Raw genomic sequence first — 20,518 nt, forward strand, 5'->3', positions numbered from 1 at the left:
TGCCATCAAAACTTCCCCGACACCAAATTTCAAGGACAGTGTGGAATGTGAAAAATTAGCAGACGAGAAGGTGCCAGGCCACTCCCCCACCAACCAGCCGTGTTACCTGGTCCGGACCACTTGGGGCCCAAAGTTAGGTAACGAGTTTCTCTAGGAGATGTTTGTAAGCTTGTAATTCCACGTGTCCATGGATAAACATGTGTGGAGGTGCCCTAACGTGCTCCTGACATCCTGGGCATCCTCCAGTTCTCACACATATAACCTGGCCAGTTGATAGACTACCTCCTGCCTGGACAGCCCTTCATGGTTAGGGACCATGGAAGCTCCCACACACTTGATGCATAGACTTCTGCCTCTGGTGCTGACATCTGGTCCTCCTGTTTCCAGAAGCCCCCGGCATGAGTCTCTGCCCAGGTCTCCCTGTGTCTCCTTCAGCACCTCTCCCATCTTTCAGGGGTTCCTTCCTCTCACGCTTACTCTTAGAAACAGTTACCATTCTCTCTGCAACATCCGATTAGAAGTCACTTTCATACCTTTTTATTTTGTAGCCACCAGCTGTGATGTGGTCTCCTCCTCCATCCAGGGGAGCCTGCCACCCATCAGAAACAGTGGTGGCAGTGCATGGCCTGGTTTTCCTGGTTTGGGTTCCATGAAGTCACCCAGTCTTTGTGGCCATGACAGCCTTCTCCTCAAGGAAACTGCTCTTGCAAGAGGAGTACACTTGATTTTCCAGCAACTTCACTGTATCTGAAAACTCATTCTCAAAGGTCCAGCTAACCCTTTATCTGGGAAATGCTTAATGATTTAGTCTTCTTGCCATAAGAAAACCTCCTCATCCATTGAGAAGCCCACTGGCATGGTCTTCCCCCCAATAGCAGATCTGTCCAAGGACGCTGAAAAGAGTGCGGTCTTGAGATCTATCCACCTGCCCCACTCAGGGGTCCTGATGTCCTGACGTTGCCACCCAGCATCCTGCAGTCCCCAGCCCCCCTTGCATACCTTTTGACCAGAGTTGCTAAAAAGTAACAGAAGTGATTTGTTTGAGTTTCACCTTCTCTTTCTGCCCAGGTCACTTTCTAGCAGGAGGGGGATTAATGAGCCATGAAATGGCCACAATTGAGCAGCATTGGGTTACAGAGAGGAGCAGGTTCTTAGATCATCACCCCAGGCTTGTGACTGGCTCTGTTTTGTTGGGTCGGCATGAACCCCAGGCACCCATCTGCTTGTTTCTATCAATTTGTCTGTTGCCTTTGGCTTAACTGTAGTCTCGTGCAGATCCATGAAAGAGACGTGTTCAGAGTCCAAAGTCATATCTGTTACTCAAGGGGGGTTCATAGGTGCAGCTATAGGCCGGGTCCCTCCTCAAGCCAGCCGAGCGGCCCGCCCACCCCTTGCCTCACCCTCACCCTCAAGACTGCCATGGGAGCACTACCTGCCCCGCTGAGGGTTTATGGGCATGCAGTCCCTTTGCTGTGGGAGGATGCTCCACGCTGTGAACACTCTCAGCTCTAGAAGTGTCGGGATCCACCTCTTGGAACTCTGCCCTGGGTCTGGGTCTGTTGGGTCCTCCAGCATCTCTATCTTCTTAGGATACCTTCCTCTGGGCAAGTCAAAAGGGAAGGGAATTATGAAATAATTAATTGGTGTTAGCTCAGCTACCCTGTGAAAAGAAAAACAGAATTTGATATACCTTTAGATACCATTGGAATTCTGCGATGAAAATTTTCATCAGAATTCTCCCTGTAGGAAGTTCGCTCCCCGTGACAAACGAGGGACCTGCCCTTTGTTCCAAGGAGGGGGGTCATGGTAACCTAAAACAGTCACAGAATCTGGGAAGCAGCAAGTCTGAGGTCGGAAGTGGGGCGGGGTCTGGCTCCCCAGGAGCGCGAGTGAGCGCCACCCCGTGCTGGCCATGAGAACCGCAGGGGCCCCTGGCCTGCTGGTACAAAAGGCAATGAGGTATCTCCTGCTCATGTAAAGTTAAATTTTTATTCTAAAACAGAAACGTTCAGTAAGCGTTGAAAACCTTCCTCTTACAGCTTTTCACAGACCCGCATTGGCAAACTCACCCTTTCCCCCCATAACCTTTACTCATCCTGAGTCACAGCCCTTGTGCAAAATGGTTTGAGCATATTCAGCTTATCACCCACGGCTGTCCTTAGATGGCCTGGCTCGAATATGACCAGAGCTGAACCCCTGGAGGAGGGAGTCCTGGCATTCCAAATCCCTGGCCTGTGTCCTAGCTCTTGACTCCAACAGATGACATTCTTTATCTGTCAGATCCTGCAGTTTTGACCAGGCTGGTGCCCCTTCCCACCAGCCTGTGTGGTCTCCATTTGGGATCCATGCTAGAGGCCTGGGCAGTATCCTCCCTGACCCTGCAGACAGATAAAACCAGATCGCCCAGCAGGACCTGTAATCAGTGATCTGCCAGGGGCCGGTGTGGATGGAGCAAGGCAAAGATCTAAGGCCAGAGGTGACATGCTTTGGCATGCTGGGACTCAGAACCAGGCAGTGACAGCTCTCCACAGTATAACCCACTGGTGCTGTGCTTCACAAGTGCCCCAGAAATCGTGAACTCATTATAATGACCCAAAAAGGGTCTAAAAGCAAAAGGCCAGGGCACCTCGTTGGCTCAGTGGTTGAGCATCTGCCTTTGGCTCAGATCATGATCCTGGCATCCTGGGATCAAGTCCTGCATCAGACTCCCCACAGGGAGCCTGCTTCTCCCTCTGCCTGTGTCTCTGCCTCTGTATGTGTGTCTTTCGTGACTAAATAAATAATTTTTTAAAAAAAATAAAAACATAAAATAGAAGAAGGCCCTTTCCCAACACCCATAGGTAAAGGCCGTTGGCGTTGGGTATGTCGGTCATGCCTCTTGGCAGGCAGCATCCTACGTCACTCCTCACTCAGGGGCCCTGCCCGTGTGACTCGAGTGACGAATCAGATGAAGCAGCTGCCTTTCAGGCTTACTCAGGCCTCGGGATGGGACACTGCTCACAGCAGTGATGCAAGCCCAGCATCCAGTGGCACCACCTGCAACTTCTCCTCACAAAATACACATGAAACATAGTTGCTTCTCTTAAAGCTTCTGAAGGCTTAGCTCAGGTAGGTTAGCTAGGCTATAAAAGGTGAGGGATGTCATTTTGTTAGAATGAAATGATTTTTTTTCAGAAAAGAAACTGTGACAAGAAGTAAAAAGAAGTGGCCCAAACTGTGTCGTGCCCTGTGGAGCTGTCAGCTCTGGCACTCTCTGAGCCTGACTCCTCTGAAAGGAGCAGCAGGGCTTTCAGGACAGGATCCGAGGCGTCTCTGAGGACTGGATGTAGGAGTTCCGTCAGACCCAAAGCAACCCAAGTGAGCCTGCTGTGGTTTTTTTTAAGTCACTGGAATAAGGTTCCTGGCCTTCAGGGATTTGCTTCTCTAACGACCCTGGAAGTGAAAATATAAAGGCTGAAAATACAGGAAGATTTCATCCTAAGGCACCTTGCTGGGCTGCAGTTGCCATCTACCATGAGGAGCTTCACTCAGTCCTCTTACAAGGGGGCCAGGGAGCAAGCCTTGGGTCTTAAAACTAAAGATCTTAGAAGCCTTGTACATTCAGTTGACAAACATAAGCAAGGCCTCCAAGGGTCAGTAGTGGGAGTCCCCTGGCCACGGCAGGAACCCCAAGAGCACCGTCACAAGGATGCTGTGAAGCGCTACTGGGTGGAGGGTCCACAGAGCTGTGGGTAAGACCCTTCACCTCCCTGGGCTGCTACCTCTCCAGTCCTGTGTGGGAATTAGATTTGTTCCCTGGCTCCCAACCCTGGCTGTACATCTGAGTTGCTTGGGGACATTGTCAAAGATATGGATTTCCAGACTCTTCCTCCCCACCCCAAAACTGCTAGACTAGAAATGCTTGAGGTTTGAGACTTCCCTTAACTGATGCTTTGGCAGCCAGCCAAGACCGGTCCTGGGGCAGAGACCACACCCAGGGTGATTTTCTCAAGCTCCAAAGCACACCCCAATCACTCTGGATCCTGTGGAGATGCCAATTCAATTCAATGGGTCTGGGGCGGCCTGAGGACCCTGCGTGCTAATGAGCTCCAGGTGCCGGAATGCAGCCTCTCTGAGGACCTGCACCAGATGCTCTCTGCGGGGCCTTCTGAATCGGATATTTTATGAAGCCTTCGGGAAAACAATAGGTGGTAATCGGTGGAGAAACAGAGATGCAAGTCTGGAAAGTGACATGATGCTGGTCTAACCTGAAATGACTTTCGCTTCCTAGGAGAATCTTCCAAGAGAATGAGGCCGATGCTCCTGGACCCGAAAGACAGACATTTTGTACAATATCCAAGAAGGGAACGTTCTTTTACCCAAAATAAAATGAAATCCATACCATAGGTGGGAACTTTGGAGCTGAGTTTCTCTTGAGTTTCTGTATACTCACGTTTCTGTGTTTTTACTAACTGTTTCTCCCTGCCTCTGCAGAGGCTCAAGCATGGGCCGGCCACATCAGATGTTACCCCTTGGAGTCCCTGCTTGTGAGCTGCGTTGGCCTCTAGTGTTCCAGCCAGTCTGGAAAACAGTTCTGCAACTTGCTGGTAGAATTAAACAGACTCTTGCCATCTGACCCGGTAATCCTGTTCTTGGGTATTTACAAAAATGTGCCTGTACCAAAACACCATATTTGAGTGTTTATAGCGGCCCAGTACACATGCCCATAAACCAGAGGTAATCCAGGTGTCCTGCAGTGAACGAATGGGTTAAGAAATCGGGGTAGTGGGCTGGGACACAACACTCGCCGGTGACCAGAAGGAGCAGCTGGGTGAACAGCAGGGTGGGCGAGCCACCAATGAGACATGTGGCTGAAAGAAGCCAGACTCGCCGCAGGACATGCCACTGTGGGGTCCCACTTGCACGATCATCTGAAAGAGGCAGAAGCAAGCTGGAGGGGGAGCTGAGGCTGCCCGAGGCCAAGGAGGAATACAGGGGGCCCTGGCAAGGGGCTCTGAGTGCTGTAGAACTCACACAACCTCGCACCGAAACCACGGGCTGTACTGTAAATGTATAAATAAACTCTTAAAGAAATGGAAATGGTATATCACTTCACAAAAACAAAATAACAGACAAGTAGGTCAAAGCCAGGGAATGAGGAGGTGGAAGGGGAGGTATCACCCCTTCTGAGGACAGAAAGTGTGGAGCTCTCTTTCAAACTTGTCCTATTTGGGGACATTTCAAATAAAGATTAACAGGAAAAATTTTTTTAAAAATCTGTGTGCCACACCAAGTTGAAACCCTCCCTTACTTTTAACCTCTTTCCCTTTGTTGGCCAATTTTTTTTTTCCTAACAGACCAGCTCAGTATAATGCCAACCTCAAGAATAGTTTTCTTTCATGTGACTGTTTAGTCTAAATGAAAAGTGGATATAACTGCTGGTTCTGTTCCTGGTCTGTGCCAATGACTCCAAAAAGGCGCTGTGCACGCCTGCTGGCCTGGTTGATAACCTCAGCGGAGAACTGGGCATCTGAAGGCCCCAGACATGTGTGTTTTCCTGCGGCTCCCCCATCTGCAGGCAGCATTCTGGGGGCTGTTGGTCCATCACGGGGCAAGGACAGAAACTCAGGGCCTACGTACATCACTAGGAGTGTAATCGGAGGAGACTAGTGAGGGATTGGCAGGTGCAGATGACACATGCAGATGAGTGGCCTGCCACCAATGGGGCATGTGTGCACAGCTAACCGTTTTAATTACCTATGTATGGTTGCATGATTTGGTAACTCCAGAATCGCCTCCTTCTCTGGCTGTCGCTTTCTGATCTGTAAGTGTAGCTGGAAGCCCTTGTGTCACAAACTCGTGAGGATAGAAAGGCCACTTGGTGAGGATGCTCTGAGCATTAATATTGTATTCTGTGCCAGTTAGAAAGAGTGTTTGCTGCCTCTGGGAAGCCGATCCCCCCAGAACCTGCTCCTCCAGCCCGTCCTCGGCTGCCGTCCGTGCTCCCCAGGGCCCTCGGCTCAACCACACGCGCTCTGTGTCTTCTTGGAAGACGAGAGCCTTGGGAAATCACATCGGTGTGTTGGGCAAGCAATCGCGTTTAGACAAACGAAATGTATTCGTTGCTGCAAGCAGGGGAAGACTTTCCCAGAAGATCGACTTTTCCAACATATGCCAGGCAAAATCACACTCAGACCATGAAAAGCGTGGCCTCACATTGGGGTAAAAGCCCTCAAGTGTGACGGCCCATGTGCTGCCTATTTTTAGAATAAGGAACAGAGTTTCCAGAAATTTTGCTCCTATGGGTCGGGAACAAGAGATGATCCAGCGTTTCTCCACTTTAAAATGTGTATCCGTCTAAGTCAAATCATTTCAGGTAAAACAGCACGGCAGTGTCTTACAAGTACCGGTGGGGACTCTGGTTTTGTTCTTTATGAAGACTGTGTGTCGTGGAAGCCAGGGACATCCTGGACTTGTCTTTGACTCCTGAACCTCATTTCAGCCTGACCAGCTTCTGGTTCTGCGGCTGGGTGGGCTGAGCGCTGGACGGCTCTCTTTGTGTCCACCCCGCGCTCCACAGACCAGATTCCAGACACAGACTCCAGACGAGGCCTTAGTTTCTGTGGGTTTTTTTTTTTTTTTCATTTCCCTAGCAGACATTTTTAAATAACATTTGGCTAAGTTTTTCTAATAAGGCATTTTAAGTGTCCACTCTAATTCCTTTGCAAATTATCTATCTTGTAAATTCACTTATAAGGACGTACCAGAAGGACTTGGTCAAATGCAACATGCCTGTGAACACCAGGCCTTGTCTTCTTAATCTCTGCCTTTATCAGACTCCTTTTCTGTTTGTTCATTTGTTTTTAGGTTAATTTTATCATGTATTTTTTACATGGAATTCAGTGAATACTGACAAATGAGTACAGCTATGTAACAACCACCAGAATTGAGATATAAAACAGATGTGTGGCCCCCACAAAGCCTCCATTTGTCCCCTCCCTCCACCTCTACCCCTGGCCACCACTGCTCTAGGTCCTGTCCTTGGTTTTGCCTTCTCGAGAATGTTGCATAAGTCAGATAGTGTAATAGCATCCTCTCAACAGGACAGGCGGTATGTGCTTCCCTCCAGACCTGTCCTCACTATTGTGTACATGGGGTTAGGGCTGGGTATTGCTAAGTGGCGTTCCACTTTATGAACATACCAGTTTGTCCACTCATCAGCCAATGGACATTCAGATTCTTTCTGGGTTTTAGCTAAAATAAATCGAGCCATTGTAAACAGTTACCTATAGGATATATGTTTAACTTTATAAAAAACTGTCACGCTTTTCCAGAAGGGCTGCCCCACTCTGCATCTGCACCAGCAGACTCCTCTGAACCCCCCGCAGGACCCCGCAGGACCCAGGGTGGTCTGCCTGTGTGACCCACTGCCCCAGGGCTGCAGTTGTCTTACCTCAGACCTACCTGGTGGCCAGCGGTGCGGACCAGCTTCTGTGCACTTGGTTTCCATCTGCTCACCTTCTCTGAGCAAGGGTCTGTTGAGATCTCATTTGGGTTTTCTCTCATTCTTGATTTCTAGGCATTCTGTCTGTATTCTGGATAAAAATCATGTATCGGATATGTGTTCTAGAAATATGCTCCCCAATCAGAGGCCTGCTCCTTATTTCTTGACAGTCTCTTTAAAATCAAACCCTCCTGTGTTTTCAATTTTTTTTCTTTCATGGCTCATGATCTTTGTGTCTCATCTGGAAATGTTGGCCTAACCCAAAGTCACCAAGACTCTTCCCTGTGTTTTCCTTTAGAAACATCAGAGTTTAGCTCATAGGTCCAGGCACAGGACCCATTGTGACCACACTTTTGTACCTGGAGCAAGGCAAGGGTCAAGGTTTGTTTCCTTACACATGGATGTGTTCCCTTTGCATAGATGCTGGTGCTACAGTCTTTGCCAAATAATTTTGGAAAGCAGGAATTCTAAAGCCAGTATGATTCTACCCCAGATAGGTGGAACCCTTCATTTGGAACAGTACTCGTGGCAAGGCTGATGTTGTTATATTAAATAAGAAGCTATAGACAAAAGGTGGCAGATTTAGCAGGAGCTCTGTGTGGATTAGGCAGCTGCCCATTGCTAGTTGTGTGTTACTATACAGGTTGGGGACTGTGCAAATAAGTCCACGTTATTATTAGCTTGGAATACAATGTCCATTCATCCTGCCAGGCTCATCCAAAAAAAAAAAAAATGCTCACAAATGGTAATGATTGTCCCTAAGAACAGTAGATTCCAAGTTTTAGTGAAAGAATTGGTTTTTTTGGATCCTAAAAAGTAGTCCTTCCCAGCTTCTGGGCCATTTTTATGTATTTTCTAACGAGCTGGGACTTGGGCTGGAATCCCCATAGGGTCACCAAGAAGGGCAGCCTCTGGAGGGCCAAGAAGGCCTGGAATCCACTGCCAAAAGCCGAGGAAGGGAGGGGCTGCCCAGGGGACTGGAGAGGATATGGGGTGTCTGCTGGGACCCACTGCCCATAAAAGGCAAGACAGGAAGAGCAAACTTCAGAAAGAGAAGGGATTTCCTACTATTCACATGTTGGCCAGTAAGTCATGAAAGGTCTATTCTTATTTTACCAGGAAAATACTGTACTGTAAATTTAAAATCCTGATGTGCAGTGAAGCAGGTTTTATCCTTGGAAACACTTCTCTTTATCCGTCCCTGGAAAAGGAAGCTCTTCTGACGCTCCTGCCCACCGAGAACTGTATGGATAATAAGCTCTGGATGGAAACAGGCACTCCTTGGGGTGGTGGGATAGGAGGTGACCCTAGTGGGGCCCCCACTGCTCACCAGTCCCGCTCCTTCATGTCAGTGTCTGAAGGCCCAGAGTTATCCACTGGTGCTCCCAGTTGATGCAATCCTACCTTTTCTCAGAAGTGAAACTTCCAAGTTCAGGAAAGCTAGTAAGTGTGTCAGGACTTTAAGAGCATTCTGTCCACCGCCGTGGTATTTAAGCAATGTGTATTCAAGTCTGGACTCATTCTATCCGCCTTTTCAGGCTCGAGGTTCCAAAGCTGACCCTGGATCCCACACATACTCCACCAGTGATTTGAAGAAGGAAGAGACAGGGAGCAGCCATCCATCCTCGCAGGGATCAAAGTTTACTCTGGCCTGTTGCAGACAGCACTGGAGCATAAGACCATGAACATTTAATTAGGAATAGTCCTTAGCAAACATAACTATTAGATTTTCCTTTGCCTGATGCAGTAAGCTCAACCTTTCTTCTAAAATCCTCCTTCATGCTTGAGATTTTTATTAAAAGATACCAGTCCTGGGCAGCCCAGGTGGCTCAGCAGTTTAGTGCTGCTTTTGGCCCAGGACCTGATCCTGGAGACCTGGGATCGAGTCCCACATCAGGTTTCTTGCATGGAGCCTGCTTCTCCCTCTGCCTGTGTCTCTGCCTCTCTGTGTGTGTCTCTCATGAATAAACAAATAAAATCTTTAAAAAAAAAAAAAAAGATACCAGTCCCGCTATGGGAACGTCAGGAAGGGAAGGAGGGTGGTATGGGGCAGTGAGCCTCACACTCTGCTGCACAGAGTAACTCCTGGAGATGGTGTTCACTACACCTCGGCAGGGGTGGGTCTGGGCCAGGCCTAAGACTCTGCATTTCTCATGGGCTCCCAGGTGTTGCTGACACAGCTGCCAGACCTCACTCTGAGCAGCAGCAGTGTAATGGCAGGTGGAAGGCTTTGGGATCACCCTATCCCAGACCTAACTGCGTGGCAGTTGGCTCTTTGGGGGTGATGGTCAGTCATGCATTCGGCAGGGGGTATGAAATGAGATAAGCAGTTTTTGAAAACCTGTAACAGTGCTTCATCCCAGAAGATGCACAGTTAAATGATGCTTATCTTTGTCCTGTTTCTCAGCAAGGAACACATGGATATGAATCAGATTGTCTGGTGGGTGGGGATCACATACTCTCTCCCCAGTGTCTGCTGGCTTTTAACAAATATTTTGTGGAAATACGTTTATCAAGTAAATTGCAAGAATCTTAGGAGCTTTTGAGATTTGTGCAAAGTCATCCAAACTAAAATCCAACTCTGTCTGGGGTAATTTTTGTTTTCAATATCATTTCCAATAGAAGGAAGGGAAGATATGGAAACAAGTTTTCCTACTGTGACTTTTCCACCAAGGATGGAAGTTGAAGGTCATTAGCACAAAGGAAGATCCTTTTCATTACCTGGTCATTCCAGCCACTCATTACAATCACACTAGATGCCCTGGCGGGCAGGATATCCTCAGGGAAATCTCAGGGCTGACTGCTGAAACACAGCCAGGTCTTAGACCTTGACGTCAATGCCCATCTAGCCCTAGCAGCACAGGGCGTGCCCCGTGGGCAAGAGCGAGGGTCTAGTCCCTGGGGACTAAGGTCTAATTCAGAGTCTCTCCAGACTCTTCCTGGCCCTCCCCAGGGCGGAAGCTGGATGGAATTTGTGAAATGTTCCATCTGTGAGAAGCTCAAGATAATCTCTTCAGAATGACACCACCCTCACACCCACTACGAGGGCTGTAATTTTTAAAAAATGGAAAATAACAAGTGCTAGCAAGGTTGTGGAGAAATCAGGAACTCCCACACATTGCTGCTGGGAAGGCACATGGTGAGGCCACCATGGAAACCAACATGGCGGCTCCTCAAAAAGTTAAACAGAATTGCCCAAAGAGATGGCAGTTCCATTCCTAAGTTTATACCCAGGAGAGTTGAGAAGAGGTACTCAATTCAACAGGTATGTGCGTATCCACCGTGGCACTATTCACAGCAACGCTATGGTGCAAACACCCCCAGTGTTCATTAATGGATGGATGGACAAATTGTGGTCATGCATCCACTGAATGTGGTCCAGACATGAAAGTGAATCAAGTACTGTTTGGTGCTACCACACAGGAGAACCTCAAAAATGTTGTGTGAAGTGGAAGAAGTCAGGCACCACAGATCACATAACCTACATATGACTCCAGATGCTTGAAATACCCAGAATGGATAGATCCCATCAACACCCAGAGCAGATACCAGTCTGGTTAGGGGACCAGGGGCTAGGGTAGGGTGGTAGGGTGGTAGGGAGTGACTGCTCAGTGGGTATGGGGCAATGGAACTGTTTCAGAACCAGAGAGAGCTGGTGGATAGAAAACATTGTGAACTTCTGGTATGGCTGGTTTTATGGGAACTTCGCAGTGACAGCCTGCTCCAGAAAAGGAAAGACTCGTTTTATTCCCAAAGCCAGACTTCCCATCCAAGAAACAAAGACTAAAAAGAAGTCCACTGACAATGGCAGGAAAGTGAGTACATGATGTCGTGATCACTTTTCCCATCAGAGGGAATCAAGGAAAAGCTCTAGGAGGGCACAAGGAGACTGTAGGTTTCCATCGCAAAGATACACACGTTCCGCTTTGATTGAAAGCAGATGCACCCTCCTCATCGGCTGCATGCGGTAACCCCCCAGATGGAGACGCCACTTATAGACAGTAGAAATGATGGTGCTAATGAACAGCATTTATCCCCCAAAGGCTGCTCACTGTAAACACGGACAAGCTGCAGGCCTCACTACGATTAGGAGCAGTTGAAGGCTTAGGGGCTTGCCACGTCGTCACAAGACAGTGACATTCTACTAGCCACAGACAAAACTGAACACAACCGGGGGAAATCCACAAAAGTCAGAATCAAACTCACAGCAAATGTTGCGTGCTGAGGCCCTTGAGCACTAGCCTGGGGTGAGTGGAGGATTCGTGTGTCCAAGGTCGGGCTGCCCACCTTCCGACACAGCCGTCCTGGAGGAAGAGGAGGCGAGCGAGGGGCCACAGTCCCCTTTTACCACGTTCTTCAAAGACTACATACAGTGCTTGTGCTCCGACTCAGTATTTGGTGATTTCTGCCTTGACTAGACCCTCTGGAACATGTAGAGGGTAGAGCTGGAGAATCCAGTGACTCCAGAACTGGCCTTGGCCCAGAGGAAGCCCCGAGGGGACCTCTCAAATCTCCCCTTTGTTGGAGGACAGGGGTCCCCCGCTTCGGGGTAGATCCCATCCATCAACGGCACCTTAATCTCCATTGTGTATCTTCCACCCCAGAGAAATTCTTCACCTCTTCCCCCACATCCAAAAGTAGAGGGCAACGTAAGAATGGTAACAAAGCCCAGAGGTGAGACCCCTACGGCCCTCGGCCAGGTGAAAAATAGTCCCCGGCACAGACAGAATCTCTTGTTTATCCATGATCCTCCAGCGAGCACTGTGCTTCCACTCTTTGGCTGTTGGGGAAGACGCTGCAGCAAACACAGGTGTACAGACACCAGTTCATGTCTCTGCTTTCAGCTTGTTGGAGTAGGAGGACCCCCAGAATGAAATTACTGGATCATCGGGCAGCTCTCTGTCTCATTCTTGGAGGAACTGCCATATGCCCCCCCATCAGCTGCACCATCTCACATTCCCACACACAGGGCTCAGGGCCTCGATTTGTCAACATCCTTGCCAGTTCAGCATTTTGTCTTTTTACTTTTTAATAATAACCGTCCATGTCCAATGGCTATGGGCATAGATGTTTATAGGCTGCAGAAACCTGTAATTCTCCTGTGTACGTAAGTAGTGTGTGTGGAGACAGGGGAGATCACTTAAACATCTGAGGATCATTTGATACTGGGGTGCAATCCACATTTCTATATGTGTTACATGCATTATATTGAGATAGAGATAAAATCTTAGAAACTTGTGTGAAATTTTTTTAGCTGAAAACACTTTTTTTTTTAAAAAAGCCAAATAAAGTGGATCTTTTCATCCCAACCCAATACTAGCATTTCACAATAACATCACTTGAGTTTGGGATGACTTTTCCTCACATTTAATTTTGTTTTTTATTTTTTTTTTATTTTATTTTTTTTATTTATGATAGTCACAGAGAGAAAGGCAGAGACACAGGCAGAGGAAGAAGCAGGCTCCATGCACCGGGAGCCCGATGTGGGACTCGATCCCGGGTCTCCAGGATCGCGTCGTGGGCCAAAGGCAGGCGCCAAACCGCTGCGCCACCCAGGGATCCCCCTAATTTTGTTTTTTAAAAAAAACTCTAGGACTTCTTTAAGCCAGAAATCACTGTTGCAACTGTGGCAGGAGATGGAAGTTTACATGTAATGTTCTCGGAACATAGCTCTTTGAGAATGAAAAGTGTGGTTTCAAAAGCAGCACGATGAAAAAATGCTCTTCTGTCGTTACCAATAGTAATTGAACTCTGTTGTTTCTGCAGGGCCAACCAGGGCCAGTGGGCCCCCAGGGATACACTGGGCCTCCGGGCCTGCAGGGATTCCCAGGACTGCAGGGCCGCAAAGGTGACAAGGGTGAAAGAGGGTCACCCGGGATCACAGGACCGAAAGGAGACGTGGTACGGTGACTGCTGGTTCTCCCTCCACTTTTGCAATGGGCAGTGGGTGTCCTGGCCTTCGGTAAGTTTGTTTGCCTTCTTTACAGGGAGCGAGAGGTGTTTCTGGATTCCCAGGTGCCGACGGCATTCCCGTAAGTGTTTTTATACAGTTAGGATTTTTAAAACAGTGTATGCTTGCAAAGCAATAGGCTTATGACTTACAGAAACATCTCTAACTAGACCTCCTGTTTTGTTTATATCATGAGCCTGGTAAGGCTATATTGTGCATACTTTTGCCCCTGGAGTCCAGTCAAATATTGGACAGATTGTTTCCTTTGTAAATGTTCTTCTGGCCTTGGCTTCAGAATCCAGGCTACTTTGCTGAAGCCGGACATTATTTTGTAATAAAAAGCTCAAGTGTTACTCAGATATGCTCAATAAGAGCTGATCTGGAAATTTCGGTGGAACCTGAATATAGAGCAGTGCAGCTGAGAACATGGATGTGACCAAGCCCTGCCAAACATTGGTGCAACTTCCCAAATTCTCTGAAGTCAACTACATGTAAATGCAAAGAAGGAAAGACAGGGTTTGTCTATGAGAAAATCTCCAAATGCAATAAAATGTGTTTTTCTAACCTAGTTTACTTTACTTCTTGTGGCATACAAAAATAAACAGAGCGCCTGACTCACAGCCTTCTTCACAAGGACCCGTGAGCAGATTTCCCAGGGTCTGCTTCCTGCAGATCCTGGCCATGGGGATAGATGTGTTTATCACACATGCGGTTGACCGTTGCTGAAGTTTGAGGAGGACATCTGCTTTAGGAACCTCACCCAAATGCACATGTCTGGGCCCTTCACATACCCATGCCCTGTGTCAGCCTGTTAGCACACACATGGGTGTGCACACAGACACACACATACACACAGATACATTCCCAGGGCTCCATGAGCAGGATCCCTGCCTTGTAGGGGAGCGAGGGAGGGAGCGCCTGAGACCCATCACCAAGAGGCCATGATTGATCTCCAGAGCCCGTCTCTCATCCAGGAGAAGGAAGCTCTCAGCTAAAGAGAGGAAGCCACCCACAGAGACCTAAGGCCTGGGTGGCGGTGACCCCGAGCATCACCTGGATGGGGGGGCTCACACGCACCAGTTACAACATACAGCTGTGGACAAGGGAGTCACTTTCCCATCAGTCAGGATCTCGAGAAATTGGCAGAGGTGAAGAATCCGTAGATTTCCAAGGGTAAACAAGGCAAATATTTTCCTACCAACTGCCTCAAACTAAATCGCCCGTTTTTAAAACTGCTCTTTTGAGCTCTTTGGGCCATCCACTGGTTTTGTCTTCTGGAAGCTGAAATCTGAGTTTAAATGGAGTGATCTCATGGAAAAATATTGTAACTAATCTGAGTCATATTTTAATTTGTTTTTCCACTTGATACCCATTTAACAAGAGGAGCAAATATTTTGCAAGTTAGAGAGGAAGTATCATCACATGAGGGAGTGATCCTAGTGAGCATGGAACCAACAGGTTTCTGCAGAATCTCCATGCAACACAGCCTCGCTCGCTACCCACAGAGCTCTAGAACTGCACAAAAGTGACCTAAAGTGCCACCCGCCACCTCGAAGCAGCTCAGGAATGTAAAGTTGAAGGACCAGGCTAATTTTAGCCGTTTAGAAATTGTACATAAAACGTGATATACAGTCAGATCTTAGAGTTGTATTTAATCAGGTGTTGAGCGAAAATGAGCCATCAGCTCCATATAATTAAAATTTTTCTTTGAAGAACCATCTCAAACTAACATCAGGTTGATATATAACTTCAAATGACTTAGATCAATTCTAAGAGAGCAAGAAAGACCAACAGCAGACAAATAATTCGGGAGAAGAGTGAAGACCTCAATGTAAGAAAAGCATCACAGAACACCACAGATTGTGAGCAGAACACCTACTGAACATGTTTTCTCCTGCCGAATTTGAAGGATCAGCTTTCAGGACCCCTTAAAAGCAAGCCTTTACTTGCTGCTACCAGGCAGCTATCTACACTGCCGGCTGGAGTGCTTGTGCCTCATCATTTACAGGGTAGTCAGGATTTCTCTTGTCCCCTCAGAGGGCCGACTGGAAGTCTGTTGGATCTCTTCTTATCTGACAGCGCCAGTTAAAGCAATACCTTTGGATATCTAGAGCAAAGAAACATACAACAAAAGAAAAATGCTACTTTTCTCATCTTTCTTAATATTATTCAGAGTGCAGGCCCTCTGTGTGGGATTTGTTCATTTATTTTGAAATGTCCCAGATTTTTCAAAGTAAATCTGAAAGGCATCTGACATGGCCTCAGAAAATCACTCTGGAACATATGTTTGGTCTGTTGTCAACAAAATCAAAATTTTAAAGAAGCTAGTAAGATAGCCTATATCTGCACATCTGCTGTGGAAGAAATAGCACGATGAGCTGTGGTCTTATGGCACACAAACCCAGCTCCTGGATGTCTCAGGAACCAGATGAACGCAGGTGGGATGCCCACAGACTCAGCCTGACTCTGTTTGTTTATTCCAAAGACACTTGATCACAATGCCCTCCCTCCCCCAACCCCAACATCTCAGAACATCTGACCTGCTTTCTCTTTGAGTTTAAAATCTAAGAAGGAGTGTTCCCCCCATGAAAGCAAATGAGAGGAAGTCCATTCTTCTACATATGGCTCAGTCACATGAAATCCTGTCGAGGGTGCATGAATCTCTTACCGTGTAGGATATGGGTCCACCAAACCCACTTTCTAAAATTCAGTTGGGCACAAAGATAAAGGCATTCTTGTTGTCTAGTCTGCTCTTTGCAGGACCTAGCTGCTTCTAGAATGATTTCTAGAATTTTTAAGCCTACTGTGTCCTGTCCCTGCGAACAGACCCCCCAGTAGACCGACAAGTTACTGCTTTACCAGAGCCCATGGGAAACAGACCTTTGTCTTGAGAGCCTTTCTCCTGCTGAGGACTGTGCCCGTGTGCCTCTGTTTACTTAAATCTTTCATTCGTCTGCTCGTTGGGGGTTATCTCTCCCCTTCGGTTCGTGCAGGGTGAGAGGGTTTAGAGCTGTTGTATCACAGTGCGCATGAGAACTGCAGTGCGTATGCTGGAAGGCTTACTTACTTGTCTCCTCTCAGGGACACCCTGGGCAAGGTGGGCCCAGAGGGCCACCTGGCTACGACGGCTGCAACGGGACCAGAGGAGACGTGGGCCGGCAGGGACCCGAGGGTCCTGCGGGCTTCCTCGGCCCTCCTGTAAGTACCGGCACAGGCACAGGGCAGGCCACGGATCCTTCTCTCCAGGCGCTCGCTGGCTGGGGCTTGTCAGCAGAGGCATGGGGGATGTCGTGTGCCTTTCGAGGGCCCATCCAGAAGGCCCTTTGAGACATGGTCGCAGAGAGACTTTCTGAGGAGGGTGGGTTGTCCCCTGTTGCCCCCACGGACGGGGTGAGTGGGCATGCTCAGCCTGCCTCTCACGCTGCCCCCCATCACTCCCCTGTCCTCAGCTGGCACCCCGCCGAAGTGGCCCTGCAGGCAGCTCTGCATGCCTCCCCTGGGTCCACAGAACTTCATTTTCCTTAGCCATTCTGTAAACAAGATAGGAAATAATTGATTTGGTTGATATTGTGTAGTTTTACCAATGTCAGCACAGTCTGCCTCGTGCTGCATTTCAAGTAACAGCAAATAGTGGGAATAGCAAAACTAAACTAAAAAGGCTTAAAGCTTGACAGAATGCCCTGTTAGGCACCATTTTGTTAGATTCTAAAGTCCTCTGGGACATGAGAAACATTCTACAGCTCTGACAGGTAGAAGTGAGCTCTTTTTCATGAAAGACTTTTTCGTTTTCACCTATTTTGTAGACTCCGCTTTCAGGTCCATGCGGAGAATCTTGAAGTGGTCTGCAGGACTGTATTGCTACCCTCGTACCAGCAAAATAGTGCCCCGTCAGGGTTATGCCAACATCTTATTTGGTAAAACTTTTTATCTAGAAGAGCATTTTTAAGGTTGGGGAAGAGCAGTCACACCTTCCTCCCTGTGTTTCCTGCTGAAGCTAGTGGATTTTTCGCCCCCGCCTGCAGATCCTCCTCCCTCAGCTGTGTCATTTACATGTGTTTCAACTTCTCAGTGAGGACCATCACTTCCTAGTCTGCTCTAATGTCATGAAACTTTCATCATCAACAAATATATCCATTAGCTTAAAATACTGATGTCATATACAGGCATTAAAAGACACTTATATACATATGTATGTGTACACGTACCACATACATTTGTCAGGATCCCAGTTTTACAGAATGATCCATATCTCTCCCCAAAATGGTGCTTCAGTGCATGTGTGTTAATATTTGTAGCACCCTAATGCCAAAACTAGACAAAAATATTATTATGAAGAAAAATAACACGTTGATATCCTAAAGGGTTAATTTACTGAGCATTCATTTGGGTTTCTGAAGATCACATAAGTGATTAACATTTTAATTTTGAAGGAAAATATTGGGTAACTATAAAAGCAAAAATCTCACCTCTGTGACTGGTATTCAGAGTAACCTAAATGAGCCATAAGGACAATAGACATTGCCCATAAGGTCAGTATTTAATCACCTCGATGGCTACAGCTGCACTGACTATTAACGGGTCTTTCTGTGTTTTCTCTGTCTGCCACGTGCATGCTACCCTAGGGGCCCCAAGGACCCAAAGGACAGAAAGGCGAGCCATATGCGCTATCCAGTGTGGACCGCGACAAATACAGGGTACGTTTGCTAGATAGGGACTTGAGACTAAGCAATCAGTGTAAATACCTGAATAATAATGATGTTTTCCAAGTATGGTTGAGTCGTGAAGATGTGAGAATGAGGGGACGCCTGGGGTGGTGAAACAACCCAACACCACAATGTTAAAAATCATCGATTTCCCATTGGGGTGACATTCAACTCTGGGTGCACACCTTTCCCGTATTCACAATGCCCCAGAGAGGAGGTAACATTACCAAGTCCCCGGGAGGGCTGATATAATGTATATGTTTGTTTCCAAAGTTCTGATAAAATGTAACAAAATCTAAAGATGATTAAGAACCAGAACTCTTCACATTATGTCTTCTCAACTAGGGTGAACCTGGAGAGCCTGGATTGGTTGGTTTCCAGGTAAGCTCCATGTTTATTAGAGAATGTCCCAAGCAAAACTTTAAGGACTCGGGACTCCAAATACCAGCCTGCCTTTCTTAATAGCTGACTGTGTTGCCTCTCCTTAGGGTCCTCCTGGCCGCCCTGGGCCTATAGGACAGATGGGTCCAGTTGGAGCTCCAGGAAGACCAGTAAGTACCGGGTGTGTGGGTACTTGGACCGCTATCAAGGCGGATCTAAAGATCCAGCTTCTTCAGTGCTGATGCAAGTGGAAGCTTCACAGTACAGCTAGGATGCTTGTGGTCACTCTAGAAAGTGTCCAGATGAAGTAGGTCATCCTTTGCATACATTTTGCTACTATTAAGATTGAAGAATGAGGACTTGAAATTTGTGGGCACCAGATCACCACCGACTACGTCAAATTTTGACTTGGTGCTGGCTGGGTGCCCTTCCAGTCATACAGAAGCTCTCTCAGCCCCACACTCAGCCTGCTGGTGAGGGGCCTGTCATCCCTGGGCCAAGGAGATCAAAGTTCAGTAAGTGGATAAGGGGGTGGTGGACTCTGCCTGGGCATGGCCTCATGGCAGGTGTACTGCACCTGGGTGTGACTATCACTGCCAGTGAGATATTAGACATCAGTTAACAAAGTGGCCCTAGTGCCCCACCCAAGTGGCAATCTACACGTGTTCTCTGCCTTTGCAACTGAATGACATGGTGAGTTGCAACAGGACAGATGCCTGGTGAAGGAGGGCTTTCCGTGGGGAGGGAAAGGACCAGAAGGGAGAAGCCACTGCCCCCACCACCCCCACTGGGCCTCTGACTCTCATTCCCCAAAAGTTTAGCAGTAAGACACACGGGCCTCAAACAACATAGGAGAGATCTGGCTCCAGGTTAAGAGAGACCATCTTGCAGAAAACCAGTGAGATGAGGCTTATGTGATCACAGGTACTTTGCTCTCCCGATGCACAGCTGCCGACTGGCTCACAGCTCACGTACCAGCAGTGAGGGACTTCATCTTTAAATACACAGTTCAGGAAAGTCTAGAACAACAGATTGTACCTGCTGTGTTCTGAGCTGATTAGACAGCTACAGATTCTTCTACAGGTCGTAAAATTGCCCATACTTCTTTGTACTTAAACACTAAGTGTTCTTCTCAGGTGTGTTCAAAACCTCATCCTAAGCATAGTGTTGACACTGAATGCTTTGCTGAAGGACAGTGATGTTTGCAGATGGATTTTCAACCCTGCCATTTGAGCCTGTACATTAATTGTGTTCATGCACATTTGCTGATCCACTAGCAACAAGTGCTACACAGTGTCCTGGGGGGAACCCTGCAGAGGAAGTCTCTGCAGTGACATGACCTGGGGGGACCTTGCAGGGGATCCGAGCAAGCAGGAGTAGGACATGGGTGAAGTCAGAAGCCTGACCTCAGAAAAGCAAGCCCAGAAGAGCTGTACGTGGCCAGCGGGCAGGTTCGGAGAGCCAGGCCTGACCCAGCCCTCCGCCTCTAGCCCTTCCTCCCTGCCCAGACTAATGTACCAGAAACCTCTATACATACTACACAGGCTTCTAAACATACTGTGGATGGCTTTCCCAGAGCTTTCTAGCAGATGTTATCTAAGTCCTGGGATAAAGAAAACAGTTTACAAATTTCTTTGTATTTATGCAGGGCCCGCCTGGACCCCCCGGACCAAAAGGACAGCCAGTAAGTTGGTTATGGGGGCAGGAGGGGGTGCTTCCATCCTTGTATGTACCTTTCCTGACCATAGAACTACTTGGTTGACAACAATGTTATCATTTATTTCATGATGAGAATGATTTTGTAGGCTTTTGAGACTTAATGTTGTAAATGCCAAAGATAAATCCAAAGGTATGCCTGAGGTAGCCAGCACATCAAATAAGTGGACATGTTGAATGATTCGTTGTTTGCAAATCATGTAACACCTGCCATTGTGTGAAAATCACACTGATGAGTGTTTGATTGGAAATGCAGATCTAAGAACAGCTCGTGTTTATCTGTAC

At 47.7% G+C, this 20,518-nt stretch overlaps 1 protein-coding gene across 1 annotated transcript in view; it reads left to right on the top strand.

Annotated features, from left to right (window-relative positions):
- Window positions 1-20,518, top strand: part of COL4A2 (collagen type IV alpha 2 chain) — a 169,740-nt gene that overhangs the window by 88,730 nt on the left and 60,492 nt on the right. The window contains exons 5-11 of the mRNA XM_055335741.1: window positions 13,250-13,384; window positions 13,471-13,515; window positions 16,515-16,631; window positions 18,056-18,127; window positions 18,482-18,517; window positions 18,625-18,687; window positions 20,166-20,201. Of these exons, the coding sequence (XP_055191716.1) occupies window positions 13,250-13,384; window positions 13,471-13,515; window positions 16,515-16,631; window positions 18,056-18,127; window positions 18,482-18,517; window positions 18,625-18,687; window positions 20,166-20,201 (504 nt within the window). The remainder of the gene's footprint in view (window positions 1-13,249; window positions 13,385-13,470; window positions 13,516-16,514; window positions 16,632-18,055; window positions 18,128-18,481; window positions 18,518-18,624; window positions 18,688-20,165; window positions 20,202-20,518) is intronic.

Source organism: Nyctereutes procyonoides, unplaced genomic scaffold (assembly GCF_905146905.1).
Source record: "Nyctereutes procyonoides isolate TBG_1078 unplaced genomic scaffold, NYPRO_anot_genome, whole genome shotgun sequence".
NCBI lineage: Eukaryota > Metazoa > Chordata > Mammalia > Carnivora > Canidae > Nyctereutes > Nyctereutes procyonoides.